Source organism: Monodon monoceros, unplaced genomic scaffold, assembly GCF_005190385.1.
Source record: "Monodon monoceros isolate NGI ecotype Baffin Bay Population unplaced genomic scaffold, NGI_Narwhal_1 Super_Scaffold_3, whole genome shotgun sequence".
In the NCBI taxonomy this organism is placed as follows: domain Eukaryota; kingdom Metazoa; phylum Chordata; class Mammalia; order Artiodactyla; family Monodontidae; genus Monodon; species Monodon monoceros.
Genome location: NW_021703780.1, coordinates 52,041,046 through 52,068,729, shown reverse-complemented (window position 1 = coordinate 52,068,729; position 27,684 = coordinate 52,041,046). Strand labels below are relative to the sequence as shown.

At 35.0% G+C, this 27,684-nt stretch overlaps 1 protein-coding gene across 9 annotated transcripts in view; it reads left to right on the top strand.

The window, feature by feature from the left end:
* CLASP2 (cytoplasmic linker associated protein 2) overlaps positions 1 to 27,684 on the top strand; it is a 177,705-nt gene that overhangs the window by 48,728 nt on the left and 101,293 nt on the right. For all 9 annotated transcript variants that reach the window (XM_029241792.1, XM_029241789.1, XM_029241791.1 and 6 more), the window contains 4 exons: positions 4,951 to 5,097; positions 21,398 to 21,477; positions 23,749 to 23,841; positions 26,717 to 26,862. In XM_029241792.1, the coding sequence (XP_029097625.1) occupies positions 4,951 to 5,097; positions 21,398 to 21,477; positions 23,749 to 23,841; positions 26,717 to 26,862 (466 nt within the window). The remainder of the gene's footprint in view (positions 1 to 4,950; positions 5,098 to 21,397; positions 21,478 to 23,748; positions 23,842 to 26,716; positions 26,863 to 27,684) is intronic.

Below are 27,684 nucleotides of genomic sequence, written 5' to 3'. Positions count from 1 at the left end.
ACACTTTTACTGGAGACAGAATGTCTCTGTACTATGAAAAATGCATTCTGAGTGCTGTTCTACATGTTGGAGATATGGTAGTCTGCAAAATAGACCAAAGTTCTCACTCTAATAGATAATGCATTTCCTTGGGAGGAGGCAGGTAATGAAATAAGTAAAATATGTAAATGGTAAGTGCTAGAGAGAGAAATAAAGCAGGGAGGTAGGGATAGATCAGTAGCATCAGGATGGTGGAAAGTTTATAATCTTAGTATCCAAAGCAGACCTAATTGAGAAAATGATAGATGAATAAACACATAAAGGAGGTGAGTAAGCAGTGTGGCTATGGAGGGGAGGAGCATTCTTGGCAGACAGGTGCAGAGCCCCTGATATGAGTCACAGCAAGAAGACTGATGGGACTGGTTGGAGAGAAAGGTGGAGAGTGAATAGGAGATGATGTTGGAGAGACCTACGTGGTATCTAAGGTCTCACAGATCTTGGAGTCCTGGTAGGCCTTTTTATGGAGTCATAGGAGGATTTTGAGCAGCAGTGTGATGTAACTTTGTTCAACTCAGGACATTATGTTGAGAATAAACTCTAGGGGGACAGAGGTGGGGAGCAGGAGGAAGAGTTAGCTATGACAGTTATCCCAGGATTGTTCTAGGTACTGGTGTTACAGTATAAACAAGACAAAGTTCCTGCTGACTTCCAGTCCACCTTCTAGTTCACTCAGAAGAAACTATTATTTCAGGAAGTGGTAGGTGCTATGAAGAAATATAGGATTTGTTCTGATATTTTATAATTATTAAGAAAATCTTTTTAAGCCTGTAATATTTATAACCTATATATAAACTAAACTGCAGAACATTTTAAATTTGGGGGCTTGTGATAATGAATTAGTTTTATGAACTCTTTTATTTTTTTTTTTAATTTATATTTATTTTTGGTTGTGTTGGGTCTTCGTTGCTGCGTGCAAGCTTCCTCTAGTTGGGACGAGTGGGGGCTAGTCTTCATCGCAGTGCACGGGCTTCTCATTGCGGTGGCTTCTCTTGTTTGCGGAGCACGGGCTCTAGGCGCGTGGGCTTCAGTAGTTGTGGCTCGCGGGCTCTAGAGCTCAGGCTCAGTAGTTGTGGTGCACAGGTTTAGTAGCTCCATGGCATGTGGGATCTTCCCAGACCAGGGCTAAAACCTGTGTCCCCTGCATTGGCAGGCGGATTCTTAACCACTGCGCCACCAAGGAAGCTCCTAGTTTTATGAATTCTTCTATCTAGCTTATGGTCAAGAAAGGTATAACCTTATGGGAAGTGGGTAAAAATCTATTTCCGTCTGTATTTGTAGATTTGTCTATTTTTCCTTTTAGTTCTTCTTTTTGCTTTATATATTTGAAGATGAGTTATGGGTGCGTAAAAATGTAGAGTTAATTTTTTCCCCCTATTGGATTGGGCTCCTAAATCATTATTAAAAAGTCTCTCTTTATCTCTAGTAATGCTTCTTCAAGGTGCTTTGTTTGAAATTAGTATAGCTATGGCAACTTTCTTTTAGTTGGTGTTTGCCATGGTCTGTCTCTCTCATCATTTTACTTTTTAAATTTTATGTGATCCTTATATGTAAAGTATATCTCATTTAAGCAACCTGTTTTTAAAAATTCAGTCTTGGTCTTTTACTTGGAATATTTAGTTCATTTACTTTTAAGGCAGTTACTGATGTATTTGATTTTATTTTTGCCACTTTATCTTTTATTTCTTTTTTTTTTTTCTTAACCTGAGTTTTGGCACCTCAGGTTAAATTTTTTATTTATTTATTTATTTTTAATTTTGGCTGTGTTAGGTCTTCGTTTCTGTGCGAGGGCTTTCTCTAGTTGCAGCAAGCGGGGCCACGCTTCATCACGGTGTGCAGTCTCTCTTGTTGCGGAGCTCAGGCTCCAGACACGCAGGCTCAGTAGTTGTGGCTCACGGGCCCGGTTGCTCCGTGGCATGTGGGATCCTCCCAGACCAGGGCTTGAACCCGTGTCCCCTTCATTGGCAGGCAGATTCTCAACCACTGTGCCACCAGGGAAGCCCTTTATTTCTATTTTTATCCACTTGTTTTATCTTTCTGTCTCTTCCTGAATCTTTTCAATTAATCAAATCCTTTTTATATTTTATTTTTCTTCTAGTTGTTTATTTATGTATATATTTACTCTTACTTTAGTGGTTTGGCAAACTGTTGCTTGCAGGCCAAATCCAGATGCCCTTCTGTTTTTGTACATAAAATTTTATTGAAACACAGCCACACCCATTTGTTTACATGTCGTGGTATAATTGCTTTAACACTACAGTAGCATAACTGAGTAGTTGTGCAGAGAGACTACATATATGTATGGTTTGCAAAGCCTAAAATATTTACTATATGGCCCTTTATAGAAAAAGTTGGCGTATTCCTGCCGTAGGGCTGTGGTTCTGAAAATTGAGCATGCATCATAATCACTAGGAGGACTTGTTAATACACAAATTGCAAGGTCCCCATCTCCAGAATTTCTGATTCAGTAGATTTGAGTTGGGGCCTGATAATTTGCATTTCTAACAAATTGCCAGATGATGATCTGGGACCACATTTTGAGTACCACTGCCCTAGAAGTTACAATACGCATCTTTGACTTTATACAACCTAAAATAAATTACTGTGTTTACTACTTCCATATTAATACTAAAAGCATTAGAACTCTTTAACTTTGTTTGCTTACCTCTTAGGAGCACTATTTTATAATAATCTCAGACTGGCCACAGCTCATATGTCCATCAACAGTAGAATGGATATTAATAACTTGTGGCACATTCATACACTATAAAACTATAAGCAATGAAAACGCATCTTCCAAATATTATATTGAGTGAAAAGTAGCTAGGTAGTAGAGTACCTATTATATGATTCCTTTTATATAAAGATCAAAAATGGGCAAAACCGACTGTGGTGTTACAAGTCAAGACTAGTTAGCTTTGGTAGGAAATAGTGACTTTTGCGGGGGTCAGTGAGGGTGCTTACAGGATGCTGATAGGGATCTGTTGGTCTGGAGACTGGTTACACTGGCATATTCCTTTTGTGAAAATTAATTGAGCTGCGTACTTTAATCTATATACTTTTCTCTACCTTGTTTTGATAAAAAGGTAAAAATTAATTTCCTAAGAGTTTAAGAATGTTGAGTTATTTTTAAGCAGTAGAGATATTTACTCATTTTAATTCTTGTGTGTGTGTGTGTGGGAACAGAGAACACTGTTTCCATGGGAACTTCTGGCTACTCAAGTTTTAGTACCTCTCTCTCTCTCTGTAGATTTGTGTATATACTCTGTCCCTCTTAGCTACATTTTTTTGTTTCAGTATGGTAGTGGCAAATAAAAGCTTATTTGGGATTGTATTAGTTTTTTTAACAGAGCAGTCTCTATAGAGCATAGGTTTTAATTGATCCAAACTGGCTCCCCAATAGCATTATGCTAAAAAATATATATATATATATATATTTTTAACTAGAAGATACTTTTTTCCTACAAGTTGTGCTATTTAAGAAAAACACTTGCTGAAATGGAATGTGGTTTATGGGTGTCTACTGAATAGTAAATTTAATGGGTATCTATTTGATTCTTTTTTCCAATAAATAAAACAGTCTTACTTGTCTGGTATATATATTTTAAAATATATTCAATAGTTGGACTTGCAGTCCTTTGTAGGGATGATTTTATTCTGCTGGATTTGGGTGTTTGCATAAGTAAGGGATGCAGACTGAAAGGAAGAGATTCTGGCACGTTGTTGTGAAGCCTGTGGTAAAGCTCCTTCTCTGCCTCGCCCATCTTGTTTGTCGTGGTTGGTTTGTGCAGGGTCCTAGAGAAAACCATCTTCTTGGACGAGTAAAATGCATACATCTTGTGATTTGGAGGGTGGGGTAGGGGTGGGTGGGTTCATTTTATATAAGGAGGTTATACTTGTGTGGTTATTCATAAATATTCCAAAAGGAGCTTTGTAGAGTATTTTAGAATCATTTATGAGAACAAATTGTTCAGTTTGGTTTCTGTGGCCTAAATAAACAGCAGATTGTAAGATTACAGTTAATTATGCCAGTAATGAGCACTGTGATACTCCGTATTTTTACTGATGCAATAATAAGCACTCCAGCAGATTGAATATTGCAGAAAACATTTTCTATTTGTATAAATTTTCATGTGAATTAAATAGGAGAAAACAAATGTAGGTTTATAAACCTTTAGTATTGAATGCCCTTGAAATTTTGATATAGACTAAGGATTGCAACTACATGGAGGATTTTTTAAAAGACATGGAGAATTTTTACCTTTCATCTGGCAGTAGCTGCCATAAGATGATGTCACCTTGTAGCTGATTGGCTGTTACAGCACCTAGGGCAGGGAAGAGAAAGAAAAATGCCGGCACAAACCTCAGTGGTGGTTCTGTGGTTGTTGCTGTCTGTTTTTGATAGAATCTTTGATTAGTATCAAATCTATTGTATTTGGCCATGTGAACTATTCAGAGCATCCTAGGGTGAGGAAAATTCAGAGCTTTCAGAGGAATGAGGCGACTGATTTGCAAACGGATCTGTGATTGTAAGTTGCAGAATCTGGGTATAAGGAATAAGGCAGGGTGTGCTGGAAGATGCAGTATGGGAGGAGCTGGCAGAAAATGCTTATATGAGTAGCAAAGAAATGAAAAATGCTTTTTACTGTTCTTAGAGTTAATGTATTCGGTTTTATGTTTTGACTTAATATATATAGGTAGGAAATATAATATTGCAGACTGATTTTAAATTATACTGGGTTATTTTATATAGTGTTAGTCAATATATAAATGCTTATTCAAAGGAGCTTTATTTTATATTATATATCATAGAAATTAATGACTTTATATATAGCTTTATTTGATGTTGAGTCTTATGGAAAATTGAGCAAAGCTTAGTTCTCTTAAAATACATTTTTCTAATGATTTGTGCAGATAAAAGCTTTGATGATGAAGAATCAGTGGATGGAAATAGGCCGTCATCAGCTGCTTCAGCCTTCAAGGTTCCTGCACCTAAAACATCCGGAAATCCTGTCAACAGTGCAAGGAAGCCTGGTTCAGCAGGTGGCCCTAAGGTTGGAGGTAATGTAAATCCATTTCAAATCTGATGTGCATGCCTCATGCCCTTGATATGGCCACACGTACTTAGAACTTTAGAGGCATATGTTTATTCATGACTGCAGCAGGATTGCAGGTCTGGAGAGTCTGTTGCAACACACAGAAGAATGTGCTGCCTTTTTGAAAATGTTTAAAATATTGTATTTTGATATTTCCTGTCAGAACATATGTGAGTTTGTGTTTTCTTGAGAGTATTTATTTTTCAGAAGCCATGAAAAGATATTTAAGGGAATTTTTTGGGTTTGGGTTTTGTTTTGTTTTTTGTTTTTAAGGAGAGAGCAGGTTTTTCAGAATTTGGCTATTTTCAGATGCTTTAGTTGTTAAAGAAATATTGATATATGTAATGTTATATATTCATCTAGGGCATGAGTCTTAAATACTCTAACATTGGAAAAATGTTTGAAGATACTGGGTATTGAATAGTTTGTCACAATAGGAAATGGGTGGTGGTCAAGTAAAATTGCCTCAAAAATATTTTATGGATTAGATAATAATAAATAGGAAAAAACAGGTTTTATGCAGTTATACAGAAAATAGTACATTCTTTGATCATTTTAAAACTATTTCTAGCATATTGTCTAATCTTTGAATTTTTAATAAGTATTTTTTCATATACTAATTAGAAAGTTGTGAGTCCTTTTCAGGTGCTAGTTTTGCCAAGTTTTTATGGTAAAATGAATCCTATAAGAAAAAGGGTAAATATTTAATACTAAAAGGACAGTAGTTCCTTTCTTTCCCTTTTTTGTTAATAAATTTGTGTGTTAGTTATAATTTGGGAAAACAGATTTTTCCTTGTTTATGATAGCTGGTGGGAAAGTCATGGTCTTCAGGATTTTGTTTTTTCTCTGTCTGTAGTTCTTTTAGTAAAAGCAAAAAGGAAAGAAAAATAAACTATATTTTGACCAGGTTCTCTAAGTTGTGTGCTCTTGATCTTTTTATACAACCAAACGTTATTTTCTATGTTATATGATATTCTAAATATAGGAAAACTATTATAAATATTTCATCTTAAATATCTTTAACTAATATGTCATGTAAGCAACAAGAAAGATGGTATGGTATAGGTATACACACACACATATTTGCATGCATATAAATAAATAGATAAATAAAATACTGTTTAATAGAAATGTCTTATTGATTTCTCTGGATATTTCGGGTAATTTATACTTTAGTATTTTAATTATTTTATTTTTGTTTTGCAATTATAGGAGTGTATTCTCATTCAGATGTTAGTTATTATATCCTATTACATGATGTCTATTATGCATTCTTACTTATTTCTGGTAAAAAGTAAATGGCATTCTTTGCTTTCTTACTTTTGTAACAAATGACTACCTTCACTTACTACAAGGAATATTTTTTTATTTTGAGGTATAGGTTTCCAATCTATGATACTATGATAATTATTTTATGAAATTGTCTTATTTGACTTAAAATGGATTAATATTTGAAATTCATGGTGAAAATATTTAACATTTTTGTGAATCTGAGCCAGTAGTTTATAATTAGCTCTGATTTTCATGTTTTACTTTCTTTTCTTAGACGAAAATTGAAGATCGTAGTTTACCTACCAAAGGTCACTTAATTCTGATGTTAATCAAATTGATAAAATCAGATTTCTTTTTAAAGAAACAGCAGACTTTCTTAATGCCATTCCCCCCTTCTCTGATTTGTAGTCCTACCAGATATGAGAATGTAGGTAGCTTTCATGATTGTAGTCATTAATCACTCATACAGATTATATTATCCATCCTGGCAGTGGCCCTTTTGATAAAAATAAGGGAGAGACCTTCGTTCTTTTTTCATTCTCTTCCTCCACTTCTTCCTCCTCAGTCTTTTGGCAGTTGAGTATTCATTCTGCAATTTTTAGTTTATTTCTTTTGTTTGCCATAGCTCATTTAGGTTCATTCATTACCCATTTTTGTAAGAAAAAAGCTATTAAAGGATACTGATATTGCTTCAGAAATTGTTATTCTTGGCTGTCAGCCCTTCTTTGAAAATTTAACTTTAGATCTTTTTGTTCTTGGCAGAAGCTTATTGATTTTTAAATCAGTTGTAGAATGTTTTCTTAGAGTTGTAGAATCTTTGAGTTAGAAGGGACATTGGGAGTCATATAGTTAAATTTACTATTCAAGTATAGCAATCCCTTTCAAAATATTCCGATAGATGATTATTCAGCATCTGATGAAATATGTGCTCATGGATTAAAATTTGGGACAAAAACCATCTGCAGTACCACTACGTATAGACATAATCAACTGATAAATTATGATGTACTTTGTTCCAGTTATTTTTATAATAACTTTTCTAACTATTTTTACACATACAAATATTTTCTCAGGAGGAGGACAGAATTGGCACCCTTCCTTTTGTAGTTTTGTATACCTTTTGTCTCATTAATATTTTACCCTGATCATTTCCTCATTGGTCTAAAATTATTAATTTAAAACTATTCATGGTTAGTAGTCATATCTAGGCTGCTTTCATGTTTTCTGCAGTTATAAACGGTGCCATCATTCTTTTAAGTATATATTTTATTAGCATATCTCCAATCATTTCCTTGGAATAAATTTTTAAAGTTTACTTAATCAAAAGTTACAGGGATTTCTTGTGTTCTTTCAGTTTGGCGTAGTATCCTCCAGAAAAGTTATAAGCCATTTCAATTCTGGATAAATTTAATTATTTTTTTATATTGCATTAAAATCTGCCTCCTTGTAACTTAGGCAGGGAAGATGAATTATCTGTTAACATAATACTTTCAAATTCTTGAAGGTTGTCCTGTCTCTCTTTATATAACTATTGTGTTTTCTAGACTGTACAGTTTCTTTCTCATAACTTTACATGGAATAATGGTGATTTAGTCCAGGCATTTTATTTGCTACTCCTTGGTATATAATAAACAGGTATGATTGGTTCCTAATTAGAGGAGTATGGTAGACGGAGGTATACAATAGTGGTATAAGCCAGTCACAGTCCACTGAGTTTAACAAATTTCTTTTCAGAAGGATTACCAAAATAATAAAGTGAGCTTCTTTGGAATCCTGATTGAATCTACTCTGAAGTTTTGGAGTTTAATTTACTTCACTTCTCCCGGAGATATATGTCAAGATTAAAGAGATGTATGCTATTTTTAGCAAAGTATCCTAGCCAGTTAAAGCCAGTAGGACCTGTGTTTAAGTGTGTGTTAGTTTTGTTTTGTTCTTTGCCTCGGTGTGCCAACCTTTTCTACTCATATTGTAATTGTGGGGCTTTTAAACCAAGGAGAATTAAAAAAGAAAAAGGTTATGGGTTGCTCCCATAACCTTTTCCAAATATATCATGGCTATAAAAATCCATATTATGTGGATGTCAAAAGTGTTACCTTTGTGCTTTGCTAATTAGAATAAGGATAAATTGAATTCCCTTAAATAGTCCATTTTCTGAATAACATTTGTGGCTTCATAATAGGAATTTAGATAAACATATTTTCCCCCCTTTTGGCTTAATGGCTTTAATACAATTGCTGATTATACCAGATTATTTGTAATACTTACATCTCTATAGTATTTTAGGTAATAGTTTTTTTAAATTGGGGGATGTTTTTACTTATGTTCTCTCATTTAAACCTCAGAACTCTTGAGTTAGATACTTTATCTCCGTTTTACTGATGAGCAAACTAAAGTTCAGAGAATTTAAGCAACTTGAACAGGTCATGCATCTAACAAGTAGATGACGCGCAAAAATCACGTTGCTATACTGCCACCAACACTAATCTCACTGGATAAATAAGAACTCTTCTAGATCCTAAAGCTCTGAGGTTATAATCTACAGGAATGATCACTACTTTCAGGGTCCACAAATCAGTCATTTTAAACCTCAACTAGTATGATTCCCAGCAAAATAGAATATTTGGAAGTAAGCAAACTGGTAATTTTTTCATTATAAATGGAAATACTTTTTAGAGTTTTCTTTTTGAAATTGCCTTTTTAAAGCTTACTGAGTTATAATGTCCTTATTCCTGTACCAATTATTTTGGCTGCTATTCTTTTCTAAAAATAAAAATTGAATTAGATGATGATATAATTGTTTTTGTTTATCATTAGTACCAGATTCTGACGTTAGTGATTTGTCACTGAGGCTTGTGTGTAATCATTGAAACACATCATTAACCAAATCATCAATTGTCAAAGTTCTGTTGTTCTCTCTCACTTGCCCATTCATTCAAGCAGACAGAGTATTTTCTCTCAATTGTTTCCATCTCATATCAAAGACTACTTTGAAATGGCTTTAACTTTGAATTCTTACAATTGGTTAATTACTGTCTTTTCAAATTCAGTAGTACTTACTTGTCTTTAGGGTATTTTATATTAGTTTTACTTTATGTCTTACCTGAGGTTTTATTAAGAATGTCTAAATATCTGTTTTCCACAAATTATGCTAATCATTCCCATTTTTTCCTGTGATGCAAACAACAAAGATGCTTTTCCTTTTAAACAAATAAAGATCATGAAAATCAGTATGTATTTAATAAAACAAATCTCACAGAATTTGTTGTTTAATCTTGAAATCTAAATTTTTAATTCATAAACCTAAATTTCTTGTTTTTGAACTTATGTAAAACCAAATAACTTTTCTGTTTGTGTATTTTGTTTTGCTCGTTTTCTTCCTCCTTTCTTCCCCTTAATGACAGGGAATGATACTAAACCCAAAAGATTTTAGCCTTGAAGGGATCTTAAAAGATGATCTGACCACAGTTCAGATGAAGAGACTAAGCCTCAGAAAGCTAAATGATGTATCCAAGATCAGTTAGTTATTAGCAGAGATGAAACAAGGGCCCAGTGTTTGGCCCACCATCAAGGGCTTTTTGGATTATCTCTGGGTCATCTCCTCACTAATACCGCGTATAATACATATTTCGTATTTTTATCCCATGTAGCAAAACACTATTAATGACATTTGGAATTTAAGGATTGGCCAGTCACCATTCTGTCTTAAATTTCTGTGAATCCCATGTCATTCATCATAAGATGCCCTGGTGCTGTCTCTCTTAACTGTGGTTTTAAGGTAAATAAGATTTGAATAATTAACCAATAAGTTATTATAAATATAAATCAATAAACTGCCCAATGGCCTACTGTGTCTAAGAATATGTGTGTTTTGCTGTAGTTATTTTCCTTGTCCTCAGTTTTGTTTTACCTCTTGTGCAAGACTTAAAGTCAAAGAAATTTCATTGTGCAAGGTTTATTTTCTGAAGCATTCAGAATGTTTGAGAAGGGAGGAAATTAATATAAACAGCCAAATTATTGTGATTAAAATTAGTAGATATATTGAAGACCCAGTCTCTTCACAGATGAGTTACTGTCTTTATCTACATCTGTATGTAGAGCTTACTGTGTGCAAGGCTTCATGTTAGGCACTGAGGAGACCATAGGAATGCTCAAGAAAGAAAGCAGAAAAGAAATTGGAAAAGAAATTACAATATCTGTCCATGCTCATTATCCCACCAACCAGTGTTAGTGGTTTTTAGTGTTTTGGCCTTTCCATACTTCATTTGCCTATACTTTTTGACTGAGATTTAAGTGTTAGAAAATTATAGTGTCATATAGGTAGGCAAATTGATTTCAAGGTTTGCCTCAGAAAAGAGTGAAATATCATTAATATAGATCACACATGTGAGGGATTTTCCATTAGTTAGATTTGTTATACTTGATCCATATAAAGTAGAAGTTTGTAATAACTTACAATTCCAACTTATATTTATTACATTATATTACTGAATTGGTAAGAAGCATTATTTCTGTGATGGGCATGCTGTAAATTTAATTTTTTCCATTAACTTGGCATTTTTCTTTTTTAGAACCAATTTATGTGTTTCTTACTAATAAATTGAATGGCATAATTTGATTTTTTAAATATAAAATGTATACTCACTGTTAACAAGTCTAACATTAGAGAAATGTTTAGAAAAAAACACTTCATACCATCTTGCTTTTCTAATCTCATTGCCCAGTGTTATGTATGATATCCTTCCACATCTTACTCCATTTTTATTTGTGTAGGTATTTAGATTAGATTTTATTTTTGCCCCCATTAAACATACTAGTAAACTTTTCAGCTTGCTTTTTTTTCACAAAACATCCTTCCGTCCTTCAGCATCAAGAATGAGAGCTATCACATTCTTTTAATAGCTATACAGTGTTCCACATTATTGATGTACCATGATTTAATAAACTATTTCTCTGTCAGTGTCATTCAGATTGTTCGCAACTTTATGCCATTACAAAGAATGCAGGTCTCCATGTACTTATGTATTTGGTCATTCTGTTGCTTCTGATCTGTAGAATAGACTCCTCTAAATGAGGTTGCTTGGTCAAGGTTGTGTGTGCTTTTAATTTTTTTTTTTAAACATCTTTATTGGAGTATAATTGCTTTACAATGGTGTGTTAGTTTCTGCTTTATAACAAAGTGAATCATGTGCTTTTAATTTTAATAAAGACATTATTTTACCTTCTCCGGCCTTGAATATAACAGGTTCATTTTGATGGGTGAAAAATGGTACTTCTTTTTCTTAATCCTCATCCGTCTATCCAGCCAGCCAGCAGCTAGCAAATGTTTACTGGAAGCTTTTAGTATGCTGCTATTCTCGTAATCCCTGGGAAATATCAGTGAACAAGAACAAAGACCCTGTCCTCCCAGAGTTTATATTCCAGTGAGATTCAGAATATTTAAATTCATTAATAGGGATTAGCATATCCTCTTGTGTGAATTGTAATTTGTTATTATTTGCCCATTTTTTAATTGGGCTGTTTTGTCTTCTCAGTTTGTTACAGTTTTTAAAATATTAGACCTTTTATGCTTTTATTAAAAGTTACAAATATTTCTTCAGTTCCTCCTTTGTCTATGGCATTTTTATGTCAAAATTAAAAAATTTTTGTTTTGGTAGGTAAAATATCCTTTTTTTTTTTTTTTTAACTTCCCAATTTCCTGTCTTGAATAAGAAGGACTATTGTCTAGTCCCCAAAGTTTATACAAATAGTCTAATTTATTCTAAAACATAAATTATTTTACATTTAGTTTGTTAAGTATATCTGGAATTTTTTTTGTATAAAATGACAGTATATTCATTTTAATTTCTTTTCTTCCTTATGCATGGGCAAGTTAATGTCGATGCAGTTGGATAAAGCATTCTTTACTCCATTGAACTGAGATACTACTAACTGGATATATTTTGGTTACTGATGTTCCTGATGTTTATCTGTACTTATTCTAACTTTTTAGTGAGTGGTTTCCCAAACTTTTTATTATGAAAATTTTTAAGCATATAGAAAAGTTGGCATGCAGTAAACACTCATCACCTAGATTTAATAACTAGCATTTTGTCATATTTGTTTTAACCATCTCCATATAGATATATTCCCACACATATTCTTTTTTTTTCCAAAACTCAACAGTTGGAAAGTAAATTGTAGACATCATGACATTTCAGCCATAAATATTTAATATACACCTCCTAAGACTTAAAGGTGTGCTTCATTATAACCATAATACAATTATCATATGCCAGAAAATTCCATAATATTATGTATAAAAAAATCCCTTCACCAATTTTTATACCATGACATTGACTTTTTTTTTAAAGAGTCTATGCTAGTTGTCTTTTAGATTGTCCCATGCTGTGGATTTGTCTGATTTCTTTGTGGTGATATTTAACTTGTTCCTTTGAGCCCTTTTATTTTCTGTAAGTTTGTTCTAACTATATACCTCCTTTTAAGCACTTCCATTCTATATTCAAATTTCCTCAAATGTCCTAAAAATATTTTTTAATAAGTGATTCTGTGGGGCCAGAAAGAAAAATTTACTGTTTGTTAGTTTAGGAATGCCCTCTTCTGTTGGTATAGTGAAATACAACTTCTTTTCTAAATGATACATGGAAGGCTTTCTATTCAGTGCTTCTGATTCTGTGATACCATCTCATTTCAGTAGAACTGTTATCTTTTTCTTCCTTTCCTTTATCCGCCAAGCTTTGAAGGAATACCTCCACCTTCTAAGTGCTACTTACCTCTTGTTCGGAGGGGAACCATATTTGATGTCTTCGTACTCCACTGCCAAGATCCTCCTCTTCCATACAAATTCCTTGGATTTTTCTCTCCAGTGAGGACTCTGTAATTGACATTGCTGGTTTTGGATGTTTATATTTCCCCATTTACCTGTAAATTGAAGTTTGAAGTGAGAACTTGTATTACAAGTATGTGCTGTGGACAGTTTTATTTGTTTTTCTTTTTGATCTCTGGTTTTTGGAGTATTTAGTAAAACATTTGATTTGAATTTGGATGACTACCATTTTCCCATGGGAATCAGAATGTCTACTGTAAGTTTTAAAATTGGGTAAGGAAATAACCTTTTTTTTTTAACTAGATAATCCATTATCTCAGCATTTTGTTGAATTTTAGGCATTATTATTGAATTACTTTCCTTGTTGATCTGAATCACTTCTTTGTCGTGTATCAAATTTTTGTACATTTGTGGGTCTGTTTCGAAGTTTGTATTTTGTTCATTTGATTAGTTGGCCTATCCCTGCACTAAAACCTGTCATCATTATCTTAGGTGTGTAAGTCTTCATTTCTGTTAGAGCAAGTACTTCCTCCCTTTTCTTATAAGGATTATCTCAACAGTTCTTGGCCCATTGCCTTTCCAAATTTTAGAATCAGCTTGACAACTTCCACAAGAAATCCTGTTGGAGGCTTGATTATGGCAGTACTTTGGGAAGACTGGACATCTTTATGATACTGAGTCTTCCTGTCCATGAACACAGAATATCTATCCATTTATTTTAGTGTTCTTTAATGTCTCATTAAAATTTATTCTTTTTTCCACCTCAAGGTTTTTCACTTTTTTTGTTTTGTTTTTGTTTGTTTTATTTCTAGATACCTCAGAATATTTTTATTTTATGTTAAAAAACGTTTTTTTTTTGGCTGCGTTGGGTCTTCACTGCTGTGTGCGGGCTTTCTCTAGTTGCGGCGAGAGGGGGCTACTCTTCGTTGCAGTGCGTGGGCTTCTCATTGAGGTGGCTTCTGTTGGTGCAGAGCATGGGCTCTGGAGTGCAGGCTCAGTAGTTGTGGCGCAGGGGCTTAGTTGCTCCGCAGCATGTGGGATCTTCCCGGACCAGGGCTCAAACACATGTCCTCTGCATTGGCAGGTGGATTCTTAACCACTGTGCCACCAGGGAAGTCCCAAAAAGCATAGTATTTTTTTTAATTGTAAAACTTCATTGAAAGAAAATTTAAAAGTCATAAATAAATGGATATACTGCCTTCCTGGATAGGAAAACAGTGTTACAAAGATGTGAGTTCTTCCCAAATTCTTCTATAGAGTCAACGCATTTTCTTTTTTTTTTTAAATTGAGGTATAGTTGACATGCAATGTTATATCAATTTCAGTTGTACAATATAATGATTCAATATTTGTATATATTGCAAAATGATCACCACAGTAAGTCTAGTTAACATCCGTCACCATACACAGTTACAGAGCTTTTTTTCCCTTGTGATGAGAACTTTTGAGATTAACTCCCTTAGCAACTTTCAGATATGCAGTACAGTGTCAACTCTAGTCACCATGCTGTACTTTACATCCCGTAGCTTATTTATTTTATAACTGGAAGTCTGTACCTTTTGACTCCCTTCACCTATTTCATCCACCCCTTGCCTCTGGCAACCACCAATCTGTTCTCTGTATCTGTGTGCTTGTTTTTTTGTTTGTTTGTTTTTTAGATTTCACATATAAGCGAGATCATACTGTATTTGTCTTTCTCTGTCTGATTTATTTCACTCAGCATGATGCCCTCAAGGTTCCTGGACATAGTATTTTCTTAATTTAAAATTTCTAACTTTGTTGCTGATGCATAGAAATGAAATCAAATATTTTGATTTTATATCTAGTCACCTAGCTAAAGTTTAATTTTTAATGATTTTACTATATATTATTTTGGGTTTTCTATCTACACCAGGATTTGGCAAATTACAGCCAGCAGGCCTAATGTGTCCTTGCTATCTGGTTTTAGAAATAAAGGTTTATTGGAATGTCAGGGAACTAAGGTCCTGCAGGCCCTGCGGCCAAAAATAGTTAGATAGATGGACAGATAGCTAGATAGATAGATACGTACAGCTCAGTGTTTTAAAAAAAAAAAAAACTGTTTAAGTGGACCCCCATAGTTCAAATCTGTTTTGTTCAAGGATCAAATGTATTTAAACTTTGATTGTGAGCTTGTTGCTTGAACTTAATTAGTGGAAGTCCTTTAGGTCCAAATTGGGGATTCTAGAAGCTTTCCTCTGAGAAGTTTTTATTCTGCTGGACACTGGGGAATAACCAATCAGGGACCCCTTCAGCCTCTCCTAGGTCTTGTCTCAACCAGAATTCTCAGTTACTCTTCTCCACCTCTTTACTGGAAACTCCACTTTTCAACAGGGAAATCTGCAAAGTCACATTGTAAAAGGAGCAATTGTCAAGAATGAGAGCAATTGTTGCTGATACCCTTGCAGCCAGCCTACTGCAGCTTGCCCTCTGACCACGATAATTTACATGCCTCCTACACACAAAATGCATTCATGGACATTTCCCAGAAGTCTCATCCTAATTATACCATCAGGCTCAAAGTCTGTGATCCTTTGATCTGCATCAGGTCCAGATGCATGAAGTTTCTATCCTCTGGTGTGGCTCCTCTCCATGCAGAGACCTCTGAACTAAAAAGACATCTACTTGCACCCCACATACTCAACATACAGGACAGAAAAACCATAATAGACACTCCCATTAAAAAAAGGGGAGGGGCTTCCCTGGTGGCGCAGTGGTTGAGAGTCCGCCTGCCAATGCAGGGGACACGGATTCGTGCCCCAGTCCGGGAAGATCCCACATGCCGCGGAGCAGCTAGGCCCGTGAGCCATGGCCGCTGAGCCTGCGCGTCCGGAGCCAGTGCTCTGCAACGGGAGAGGCCCGCGTACCGCAAAAAAAAAAAAAAAAAAAAAAAAGGGAGGAGGGCTTCCCTGGTGGCGCAGTCAGTAAGAATCCACCTGCCCAGTGCAGGGTACGCGGGTTTGAGCCCTGGTCCGGGAAGATCCCACATGCCGTGGAGCAAATAAGCCCGTGCACCACAACTACTGAGCCTGCGCTCTGGAGCCCATGAACCACAACTACTGAAGCCCGTGTGCCTAGAACCTGTGCTCTGCAACAAGAGAAGCCACCGCCATGAGAAGCCTGTGCACCGCAACGAAGAGTAGCCCCAGCTTGCCGCAACTGGAGAAAGCCTGCGCACGGCAACAAAGACCCAATGCAGCCAAAAAATTTTTAAAAATAAATTAAATAAATAAGTTTCTTTAAAAAGGTTGGGGGAAGGAACGGGAACTTCATAGTAGTCACTGATTTATAGCAATTTTGAAATCCAACAGGAACCTGCTGTCAGGTTCCCTTATTACAGGGGTCATGAATGTTCCATCATGAAGGTTTCATTCTCTCTTTGGGTGTGCTTCTCTAAATCAGTGTTTTCTTCTGTTCTTGGTTTCACCCTGGACTCTGGGCTCTGCCCCCGAAATCTTTTCTTCTTTTGTATCAAAGTGTCCTGTGTTTTCAGCTGAGTGTCGTTTTCAACCTACTTCCCTTAGAAAGTTGGGGATCCAGAAAGCTTTTCTGTCTTTTCATAGCACTCTTCAAAAGCACTGATAGTGCTTTCATTAGTGTAACTCTCTTTAAAAATTATAGATTTTGTATGAATTTCATCAAGGTTCCTGCCATATTTCCCTCCATGTTGTTTTTCCAGCATTTATCTTTCTCTTCAGTGCTAGTCGCTTCACTGTAGCATGAGAAGAATCTGCCTCTTTCCATCTCTAAAACTTTGCTCTCCTTGCTCCTGTACCTGTACTTTACCCTTTGTTTCATTCACCATTGTATCCAGCACTTCACCTTATTAGTAGTTAAGGACTAAGTAGAATGGAGTTTTCTCTTTATACTTGAACCTTTTAAAGTAGTATTTGAGGATTTCTGAGAATGCCTCATCTAGGCAGTCTGGCACACTAGAAACCATGGTATCTCCTGAATGACAGTACCCTCTAATCCCCCTTCCCCTCCCTCTGCTTCCCAACCAAGTGATTACCAGCTTAGAGTGGATTCTAGAGCAGGGATCAGCAAACTGTAGTGCACAGGCCAAATCCAGCCAACTGTCTGTTTTTGTTTCACCCATGAGCTAGGAATATTTTTTACATCTTTAAATGATTAAAAATAGTCAAAAGAAGGATAATATTGCGTGACGTGTGAAAACTATATGAAATTCAAATTTCAGTGTCCACAAATAGAGCTTTATTGGAATACAACCTTGTTCATTGTATATTGTCTGTGGCTGCTTTCAGGCTACAATGGCAGAGTTGAGAAATGGCAACAGGAACCATATGGCACATAAAGTCTAAAATATTTACTCTCTTGTCCTTTACAGAAAAAAATTACTGACCTCTGTTTTAGAGTGGTTAGACAGCTGGGCAAACCTCTTCTGTTCTGTTTCAGCCCATTAATATTTTCTGGGATGATTGTTAACACAGTTATATTTGAAAGAGCTTTAGTAGAATTGGAAGCCAGCTTCGCTTGTCCCTTCAGCCCAGCCTCTACTTGTGCTCCTGCTCTCAAACGTAATTTATCTAAACACATCTCCTCTTGGTGTGCACACTCATTCTCCTTTTCTTGCAGTAATATTTGACATTAAAGCCCATTACTCTTTTTGACTGTCTTCCTATGTAATTCATTCTCCTTGCTGGTGCTAAAGGGATTTTATAGTATTTTTGGGTGAACTTTTTAAAGCTGTATCAGGAAATGGAGTGATGATTGCAAGATAAAACAGTTCATTCAACAGTTTATTCGTGGCCCATTACTCTTTTTGACTGTCTTCTTATGTAATTCATTCTCCTTGCTGGCGCTAAAGGGATTTTATAGTATTTTTGGGTGAACTTTTTAAAGCTGTATCAGAAAATGGAGTGATGATTGTGAGATAAAACAGTTCATTCAACAGTTTATTCCCTATACAGGAATCCTTTTCCTACTTTGTAGGCCAGACAGTCAAAACCAAGGTGAGGGGAAACATTGGGCAAACATGGATAGTAAAAAGGTTTACTTGTAATACATGCAAGGTATAAGCAAGGTTAGAATGGGGAGCTCAGAATGTCCTGTCTTTACACTATTCGTATATCCCAAACACTCCCATTAGCAGCCCCTCTGCTTAAACAAAGTGATTCTCCAAGGTAAGAGTGAGGTAGATTAGGGTTAACTATTCAGACCATGCAAGTTCTTACCAAATTTGGTAATGCCCATGTCTAGGTTTAGAGACCTAACTGTCATATCTGAGATAGTCACAAGGCTGCATTTATTTGTCTCTGCATCTTCTGTGGGACTTTTAAAAGCCATTATATTCTACTCCCCCACCACTCCCTACTAGCTTATTTGGCCCTAGTCATAAGAAATTACTGCATAATAAAGAAATTATGATTAGAGTAAATTGTGACTTTCAAAGTTAGACTTTCCTATGTATGTCCTTAGTCATTGGCACATTTTTCTGGCCTTATCTGGGATCTGTTCAGATGCTCTGCATCCCCTTGAAGGATTTTGACATTGTGTTATGGCTGGTGGGTTAATGTATCGACGTTAGCATTCTGTTGTATGTATGATACCTTAGTAAACTGCATATACACTGTAGTAATCCTTCATACTGATCTCCCCTTCACTTCTCCATTCCTCTGTAAAACTTTCTGTCTTCCACACTGTAGTACACTAAGGTTGTTAACTGGCTCTGCTCTGGTACATCTGTACAGGTCTCCTCTACCACTTGAGATGTATACTTTCCAGGCGTCAGTTGTTTGTTCTCAAACTTGCCTAATGCTTGCTCTTATTATTGTAACAAAGTAATTTGCAAGAAGTGGTAATATAAAGGAACAAAATATATTAATGAATGTGGAAAGAACTTTGTTTTTATGAAAACTGTGTTGAATGTTTAGGAACTGCTTGGTAAGGACCAGTCCCTAAGGAAATTTCTGTTCAGTGGCTTAGACAAAGACAACTGTGAAAGATTGGGAAGAAATTGTAAAAATCTAGGCATATGCACTCCTATCAGAGGACCCACTGTCGAAAGTAATAAACCCTGCCATATTAAGAGATTGTAAATGAATGTAGTATCTTATAAGATGTTAAGATAATATGGTTAGCTATCTTTTTGTTTCTTTGCTTTAGCTGATTATTTTCAGGTAATCAGTTAGTTACTAGTACTGATTATGGGCATGGGGTTGGGAGTTTAATTATTTTATTGGATTTTTTAATATCTAGGGAGTAACTATAATTTATTTACTCTTCTAATTGAATTTCCTATAGCAAGCATACATCCATTCCTCTTTTAGTTTATGAAATTGTCATTGCTTTTAATTTGCAGGTTTATATTGCCTTAAACTTTATGCTGTTCTGTGGTCCATCTCTTATTGCTGTTAAAACTCATATACAAAGACCTTCTGAGGTTTTTGTTTGTTTTTAAGATAAGGAGCTTTTTATACACCTTTGGAAATCCTGAGTATTTTTTAGGATGATTTTTTTTAAGTCCAGTTTTGCAGTATTAATATTTCCTTTGGTAGATGCTAAACTTAATTGAAGAGATATTTTCTGTTTAATTTTTTAACCAGAGAGATTTTTTAAGTGAATTGTCCATTGGTATGTACATCTTAGGTATTTGAAAACCATTTCATGTGTTGGATTTTTACCACGAAGAAAATAAATAATAGAGTTATCAGCCAGATTTCAGTCAGAACACAGAATCCACAAGTTATTTTTGCAGAGAGAATTTAATATAATTTGTTAAATGGGTATTGATGAATTAAGAATGCAAGAAGAGAACACTAAAGTATCATGGAAGAGGCCAAGGAGGCGAGAAGATTACTGACCCTTCTGCCGGCTTCACAGTCCATCAGTGCAGAGCCTTCCTGGCTTTATTCTCCTTCCCCCCCAAACAGGTGTCTCCTCCCCAGCTACCTATACCACAGTACTCTCAGCGGCTGTGTTAAGATTCCTTAGTTGAGCTTTGTGACGACAGTTCTCCATGAAGCCAAGTTCCCTCTGTTGATTCTGGTTTCTCCACTGTCATTAAGAGCAAAGACACTATTTTAGTGTCTTCTGCACAACAATTACATATAGCAGCTGACTACCCGGGAAATAATATTTATAATTCATACTACTTCTGTTAAACAACTCCCCTCCCCATTTAAATACTGGTTAATTTGAAAAAAATAAAAATAAAAAATAAAGTATCATGGATGTAGCAATCACAGTAAATAGCTCCTACCCCTAAAGCTGGAAGAACAAAATGAGGTTAAAATTATTGAAACATAGAGGCTTAGAGGAGAGGCCCTGCAGAGCTGTGACTTGACCTCTGAGGAGCAGGTACTAGCTGTCTGGTGTCTCTGTCAGGCATAGTGAGCTGGTTTCAGTGAATGTTAGAAAAACTGCAGTCTGGAACTGCTGCTGAAATGAGCAACCTGCCAGAGTTGCTAGGGTTTTACTGACAAGAAGAGGAAGTAGTTAGGAAGGAGCAGGTCCCTTCTTCCTTCAGCTTTCATTCTTTCCAGCATCCTATTGACACAGTTTAACAGGAAACCATTAGAATCAGCAGAAAAATGGTTTGCTCAGTCCTAGACCCAGCATCACAATATAAAAGAGTGTATTTGGAGCTGAAAGACAATAGCTAATTATTGACTGTTAAACAACTACTGCCTATTAAGTTTACTTTTTTATTGTGTATGTGCAATAAAAAAATCATTTGTGTATTTAAAGTTAATTTCAAGACCCTCATTTCTTTCACATTTGCTTTCCTGACCACTGCAGCACATGTGGATCCTCTGCCTCACTTATTTGGCATCATTATTGACATTTAGGGTCATATAAACTGACTGCTCAGCTTTTTAAATGTTTATCCTTTCACCTGTATTTCTTGTGTCCTTGGTCTTGCATTGAATGAGGGATCAGAGGGCTGTGTTCTTATAGTTTGGATTCTACTACCAGCCTCATCTAGTACCTTATAGAGAGTTAATCAACTACTGCTAAGTACCTTCTCTTTTCTGAAAAGTTGGAGATTTTTTTAATGCCTTCTTATAAAATGGAATGTCTCAAAATTATGCCTTTTTCATATCAAAAGAGTTAATATTTTTCATGGTGTTCTCAGTGCTAAAATGCTTAAAAGTAAACTTTAAAAAATAAATTTATTTTTAATTATCAGGTGCTTCTAAGGAAGGAGGTGCCGGAGCAGTTGATGAAGATGATTTTATAAAGGCTTTTACAGATGTCCCTTCTATACAGGTAAGGATGCCAGTGAAGTGGCATTCCCCATGAATATTGCCTATGTGCCTGTTCGTAATATTATTTATTTTTGTCCCTGTTTTCCAAATTCTTTTCTTCCTGAATTGACTTACCAAACTATTATTTGTTGGTACAATTAGACTTCCAAGTGATTTTTTTCAGTGAGGCTGAAATAAAATTGAATCCATATCATTGAATCATATTACATTGCAGTGTCCAACTACATCCACTTTTTTTTTTTAAAGGTGCCTGTGATACAATGTTCTTCCATTTTTTTTCCTCCTACTTTTCTGTCCACTTCATCTCTTTCTCCTTTAAACACATCCTTCTTTACTTGACTGTTGAATACTGAGATTTCTTAAGGGTTGGTTCTGGGCCTCTCTTCTCGCTCTCAATTTCCTTCCTTCCTTCAAATCCATGGCTTTACTTCCTGCCTTTACATAGGTAATGCACAGGTTTTTATCACTCAGCCAGAACTCTCTTTAGTGCGAAACTAATTTTTCCACTGATTGTTTATTTGACATCTCCTTTTAGATGTCTCAGAGGCATCTCAAATTCAACGTGCCCACAACTGGACTCATGATCTTCCCCTTTCAAACCTACTCTTCCAGTGTTTTATATGTGGAAACCTAATCAGTTACACAAGTTAGAAACCTAGGAATTATTTTATTGCAGCCAATTCCTAACTTAGTGGTATTCAAACTTCTTCTCTCTGTATGCCCTCTAAAAGAATGTTTAAAAAATTATGTACCCCCTCACTGAAGTAAATTTTTGAGTCGGCCCTTTTTTCCCTTGTTAGGGAAGGGGGAGCCTGGCATTGTATTCCAAGAGCAAAGCATCATAATAAGATTAGGAGTGGGAGAGGAACCTGCCTTTCTTTTTAAATATGGCAGAAGGACTTTTGTGAAGGGAAAGTGGGAGGCAGGAAAGGCTCAGAAGCCTCCAGTAATCACTCTGTAACAAATGTTTATCTGGTTCCCCTCCTGCCTCTTCAGCCTTGTCTCATGCCTTGCTCCCCTTTGTACTCTTGTTTTTGGCAAGTTTTTGTTTTAAGTAAAAGGGGAATTTAATGGCCGTTGAAAGTGGAAAATATAAATAGGGCCTATTTGTTGGCAGTATCTGTTTGTACTACTCAGATGGTATGTAGGACCCCATTCTTTCTTATGTCTCATTTCTGGATTCTTCTGCATCGTCTTCCCTCATGGTCAGCAACATGGCTGCAGCTGTCCGAGCCTCACTCCCTTAGTACCCTCTGCCTCTTCCGCAGTTGACCATGTAAAACTTTGAAATTCACTCTGAACTAATTTAGGTCATTTGCCCACCTCTGAACCTTGACTGTGATGTAGAGAAATACTGTGCACTGACTGACTTAGGCCTTGGGTCACTGTCTCTTCCCCTGATCCCCTTTGCACTCTTTACTACTGTACTTGGCCTTCTTTCAGTTTCTTTCAGTCACAGAGCCTTTGCACGTGCTGTTCACTGCAGGGAAGGCTGATCTTTCTCTATTTTGTCTAATGATGTCTGCCTCATGCTTTAGCTCTCAGTTCAAGCTTGACTTTCCTAACTAGTTCAAACCCCCTATTGTATGTATACTTTCATGGCAGTATGTACTTCTCCTTGGTGATACTTTCTATTTGCAATTTCATATTTTATATCATTTGATTAATTTTTTCTTTCCCTGACTAGATTATAAGTTCCATAAGGCAAAGACCATGCCTATTTTTTGCTCACCATAGTGTCCTTAGTGCCTAGAATGTTACATCCCTGTTATGTGAATATTTGTTAAGTGAATGAAAGGATAATGGTGTTTGGCAGACAGTTAGCTCCAGAGGGAATAAAGCATGTAGCTCTCCTGGCTACAGTCTATTGAGAGGGTCGGAGGAGGGACTAACCTAAAACATGTCCTTTTGCAATATTGTATAATAAGTATACGGATGCAATAGATATGTTATATACCTGAAGTCATTTTGAGAACTCAGTCCTGTTTTTACTGATCTGTAGGATATTTGCATTTTGTTTTTTAAATGACAAAGTACTTTAAAAGTATATTTGAAGTTACTCATGAGCGGAGAAATACCCTTACCTGGGTAACAGGTAAGGAAGACAAAGCATTTTATTTTATTATTATCTATAATGTATTTTCATTCTCCATTTAAAAATGGTGCTAGAATGCGAAATAATACTATTACTGGAAAGATTATTTGAACATGAGGGCATAATTTTGCTGTGGCAAGAAATATTAATGTTATAATTTTGCATCTTTTCTTTAAGATCTATTCTAGTCGAGAACTTGAAGAAACATTAAATAAAATCAGGGAAATTTTGTCAGATGACAAACATGACTGGGATCAGCGTGCCAATGCAGTAAGTTTTTTATTTTTTATTTTCTTATCCCTCTCCTTGTTTTTTCAATGTTCTTTTTCAAAAACTTGGAAATTCAATAGTAGTACTATCTGGTATTTGCTTATGAAGTAGAGAGTCTGATAGGTAACATTTCTTTCTGGAAAACACATTGAGATAATAGGCCTTTTCTTAGTTAGGGTCCATTTTTTTCCGTTTTGCTAATCAGGTGGAGCCTATCTCACCCATTTGTTAGTGTCTCCCCATGTGCTACTTTTTGAACTTCATTGATGCCCAGGGACCATGACTCTCCTTAGGGTTACATAGTTGTGGAGTAAAGGGAACCCTCCTGCACTGTTGGTGGGAATGTAAATTCATAGGGATGGCATTAAATCTGTAGATTACTTTGGGCAGTATGGCCATTTAATAGTATTAATTCTTCCAATCCAAGAGCATGGGATGATTTCTTTGAATCATCTTTAATTTCCTTTATCAACGTGTTATGGTTCTCAGCATATAAGTCTTTCATCTCCTTGTTCAGGTTTATTCCTAGGTTTTTTTTTTTTTTTTTATGTGATTTATAAAGGGATTTTTTTTTTTTTACTTTTTCTTTTTGATAGTTTATTGTTAATGTAAAGAAATGCAACAGATTTCTGTATGCTAATTTTGTATCCTGGTACCTTGCTGAATTCGTTTATCAGTTCTAATAGTTTTTGTGTGGGGTCTTTAGGGTTTTCTATATGAATTATCATGTCATCTGCATATAGTGACAATTTTCCTCTTCCCTTCCAGTTTGGATACCTTTAATTTCTTTTTTTGTCTGATTTCTGTGGCTAAGACTTCTAAGTTGAATAGAAGTGGTAGAGAGGCCATCCTTGTCCTGTTCCAGATTTTAGTGGGAAGGCTTTCAGCTTTTCACCATTGAGTATTGGGTTTGAGTTTGGCATAAACCATTGGCTGTGGGTTTGGCAAAAATAGCTTTTATTATGTTGAGATCTGTTCCTTTTATACCCAATTTGATAAGAGTTTTTATCATGAATGGATGTTGAATTTTATTAAATGTTTTTTCTGCATCTGTTGAGATGATCATATGGTTTTTGACCACATTGACTTGTGTATGTTGAACCATCCTGTGACCCTGGGATGAATCCAACCTGACCATGGTGTATGATCCTTTTTATGTGTTGTTGGATTCAGTTTGCTAATATTTGTTGAGGATTTTTGCATCTATATTCGTGAAAGATATTGACCTATAATTTTCTTTTTTGGTAGCGTCTTTGTGTGATTTTGGTATCAGGGCGATGGTGACTTCATAGAATGATTTTGGGAGTATTCCTTCCTCTTCAGTCTTTTGAAAGAGTTTGAGAAGGATTGGTATAAGTTCTTTTTTGTACATTTGGTAGAACTCCCCAGTGAAGCCATCCAGTCCTGGACTTTGTTTGCAGGGAGTTTTTTTTATTGCAGATTCTATTTCACTCCTAGCAATTGGACTGTTCAAATTATCTATTTATTCTTGATTCAGTTTTGGTGGGCTGTATGTTTCTAGAAACTTGGATGGACTTGTTTTTATATTTTGTGCTGTTTTAACAATATTGCAATAAACATCCTTGCACATACTTATAACAATGGTGTTTTTATTTTTGTAGGTTAAATTTTTAAAAGTGGATTGGTGGGTAAAGAGTAGATGCAATTTTATTTTAGTAGACATTGCCAAAATATTTTGAACAAAGGTATTAGGCATCCATGATCTTAACAGTAAGAGCTATTACTGGGTGCTATCGAGTCTTTTTAACTTTTGCCAATCTAATGAAGGCAAATGATGTGTCTTTGTTGTAATTTGCATTTGCTTATCACTAGTATGGTTGAACACATTTTCTTATATTTATTTTGCCCAATTTAATATTTGGTTATTTGTCTTTTTCTTATTTTACTGTCATTCCTTGTGTATTGTACTTATATATTGCAGATAATTTTTTCCTACCATATTGTAATTTTTTTAGTTGTTTAGATGCCTTCTGATTTCTCTTCTGCTTATGATAGTTTGCCTACCTTATATACCCTAAGATTGTATAACTATTCTTTCAGATGTTTTTCTAATATCCACAGTATTTTATTTTTATGTTTTCCATCCTTAATTCATCTTTAACTTTAAAGATATCTTTAAAAATTTAGAAAACCACAGAATTTAATATGAAATTATACATAATAATGGGTATGATAGGTAAACTTTTAGCTTGTATGTGTGAGCACAGATGTGTACCTGAGTGTATCTCAATTGACTGATTAATTTTATTAGGTATGTATGATGTTTATATGGAAAACATTTGGCAATCCTATTCTTAAAGGTTTAGAAATAGGGAGAAAGAGCTATTTGTGTTACAAAGTAAGTGTGATAATGTTAAAATATTGGAGATGGTGATGACTTAATGGTTGATCCTTTTGATTTTTTACTTTTGCTTATGGATGAATATAGTTTACAAATTTGGTTCTTTTAAAAATAGGCTTCTTAGTAGATAGTGGTGACGGTTGCACAACATTTTGAATGTACTTATTGCCACTAAGTTGTATACTTTAAAATGGTTAAAATGGTAAACTTTATTTTAATGTGTATTTTGTGACAATTTTGAAAAGACTCCCTTAAAACTTTAAAATTTACTTACCTACTCATACATTACTTGTCTATTATGCATATAATTAAATCTATAATGTTCTTTTCCAGAAAGCTTTTTTGTTTGCATGTTTATTTAATAAAGATACATTTAATGCTGTTAAAATGTCTGAATATATAATGAAATATAATGAAAAAATTTTTAATTTTGTTCCAGTAGTGAAATTTAGGTAGTTTTTTTTTTGCACGGCCACTTTTTAATGTCAGTAATGAGAATTCTCTTTATTTCAGCTTAAGAAAATTCGATCATTGCTTGTTGCTGGAGCTGCACAATATGATTGCTTTTTCCAACATTTACGCTTGTTGGATGGAGCACTTAAACTTTCAGCTAAGGATCTTAGATCCCAGGTGGTTAGAGAAGCTTGCATTACTGTGGCGTAAGTATATTCTTTTTTGTGATGAGTATTTTTTATGAATGAATTTTGTACTTATTGATTCAGTGATTATTCAGTAAAGCATTAGCAGGATAACCCCAAAAAAGCATATATATATTCCAAAAATCATATATATAAGGATTAAATTTGTGTGATTTAAAAAAAATCTTTCTTAATAGCACTTTATACCAACCTTAAAATATGTTTATATGTCTAAAATCTACTGGTGGATTTTTGGTCACTAACTCTGTGAGTATAAGAAGAAAGTGAATGGGTCTGAGAACTGGCTATATGTAACTTTATCTTTGCTAATTTGGATATTAAGCTTTTTATTTCTGATATTTTAGCAGTTGTCTTGGAATTATAACATGCATCATTAACTTATCAAAGTCTAAACCTATTCTGTATGTTTATATTTTTCTAAAATTTAAGGATGGTAGAACACTTAAACTCCTTTTACCACTTCTCCCGACCAGAATACTTTGTTGTATATGTTGTTGTATTCCTTTGAAGAGAGGGAACACAAAGATGCCTACTATTAATATTCATAATCTGGATTGTACTAGATGTCCTAGTCAGAACAGAATAAACAAACAAATAAAAAACCCCTCAGGAAATAAAAACTATGAGGATTGCAAGAAAAGGAACAAAACTGCCCTTATTAACAAATGATATAACTATCCATGCAGAAAATGATAAGAATTGATAGATAAATTATTATAATTAAGGGAATATATAGCAAGATTGCTAGATACAAGTCAATATACCAAAATAATTGAATATCTCTTGATAGAAAAACAAAACAAAAATCCACAAATTGTAACC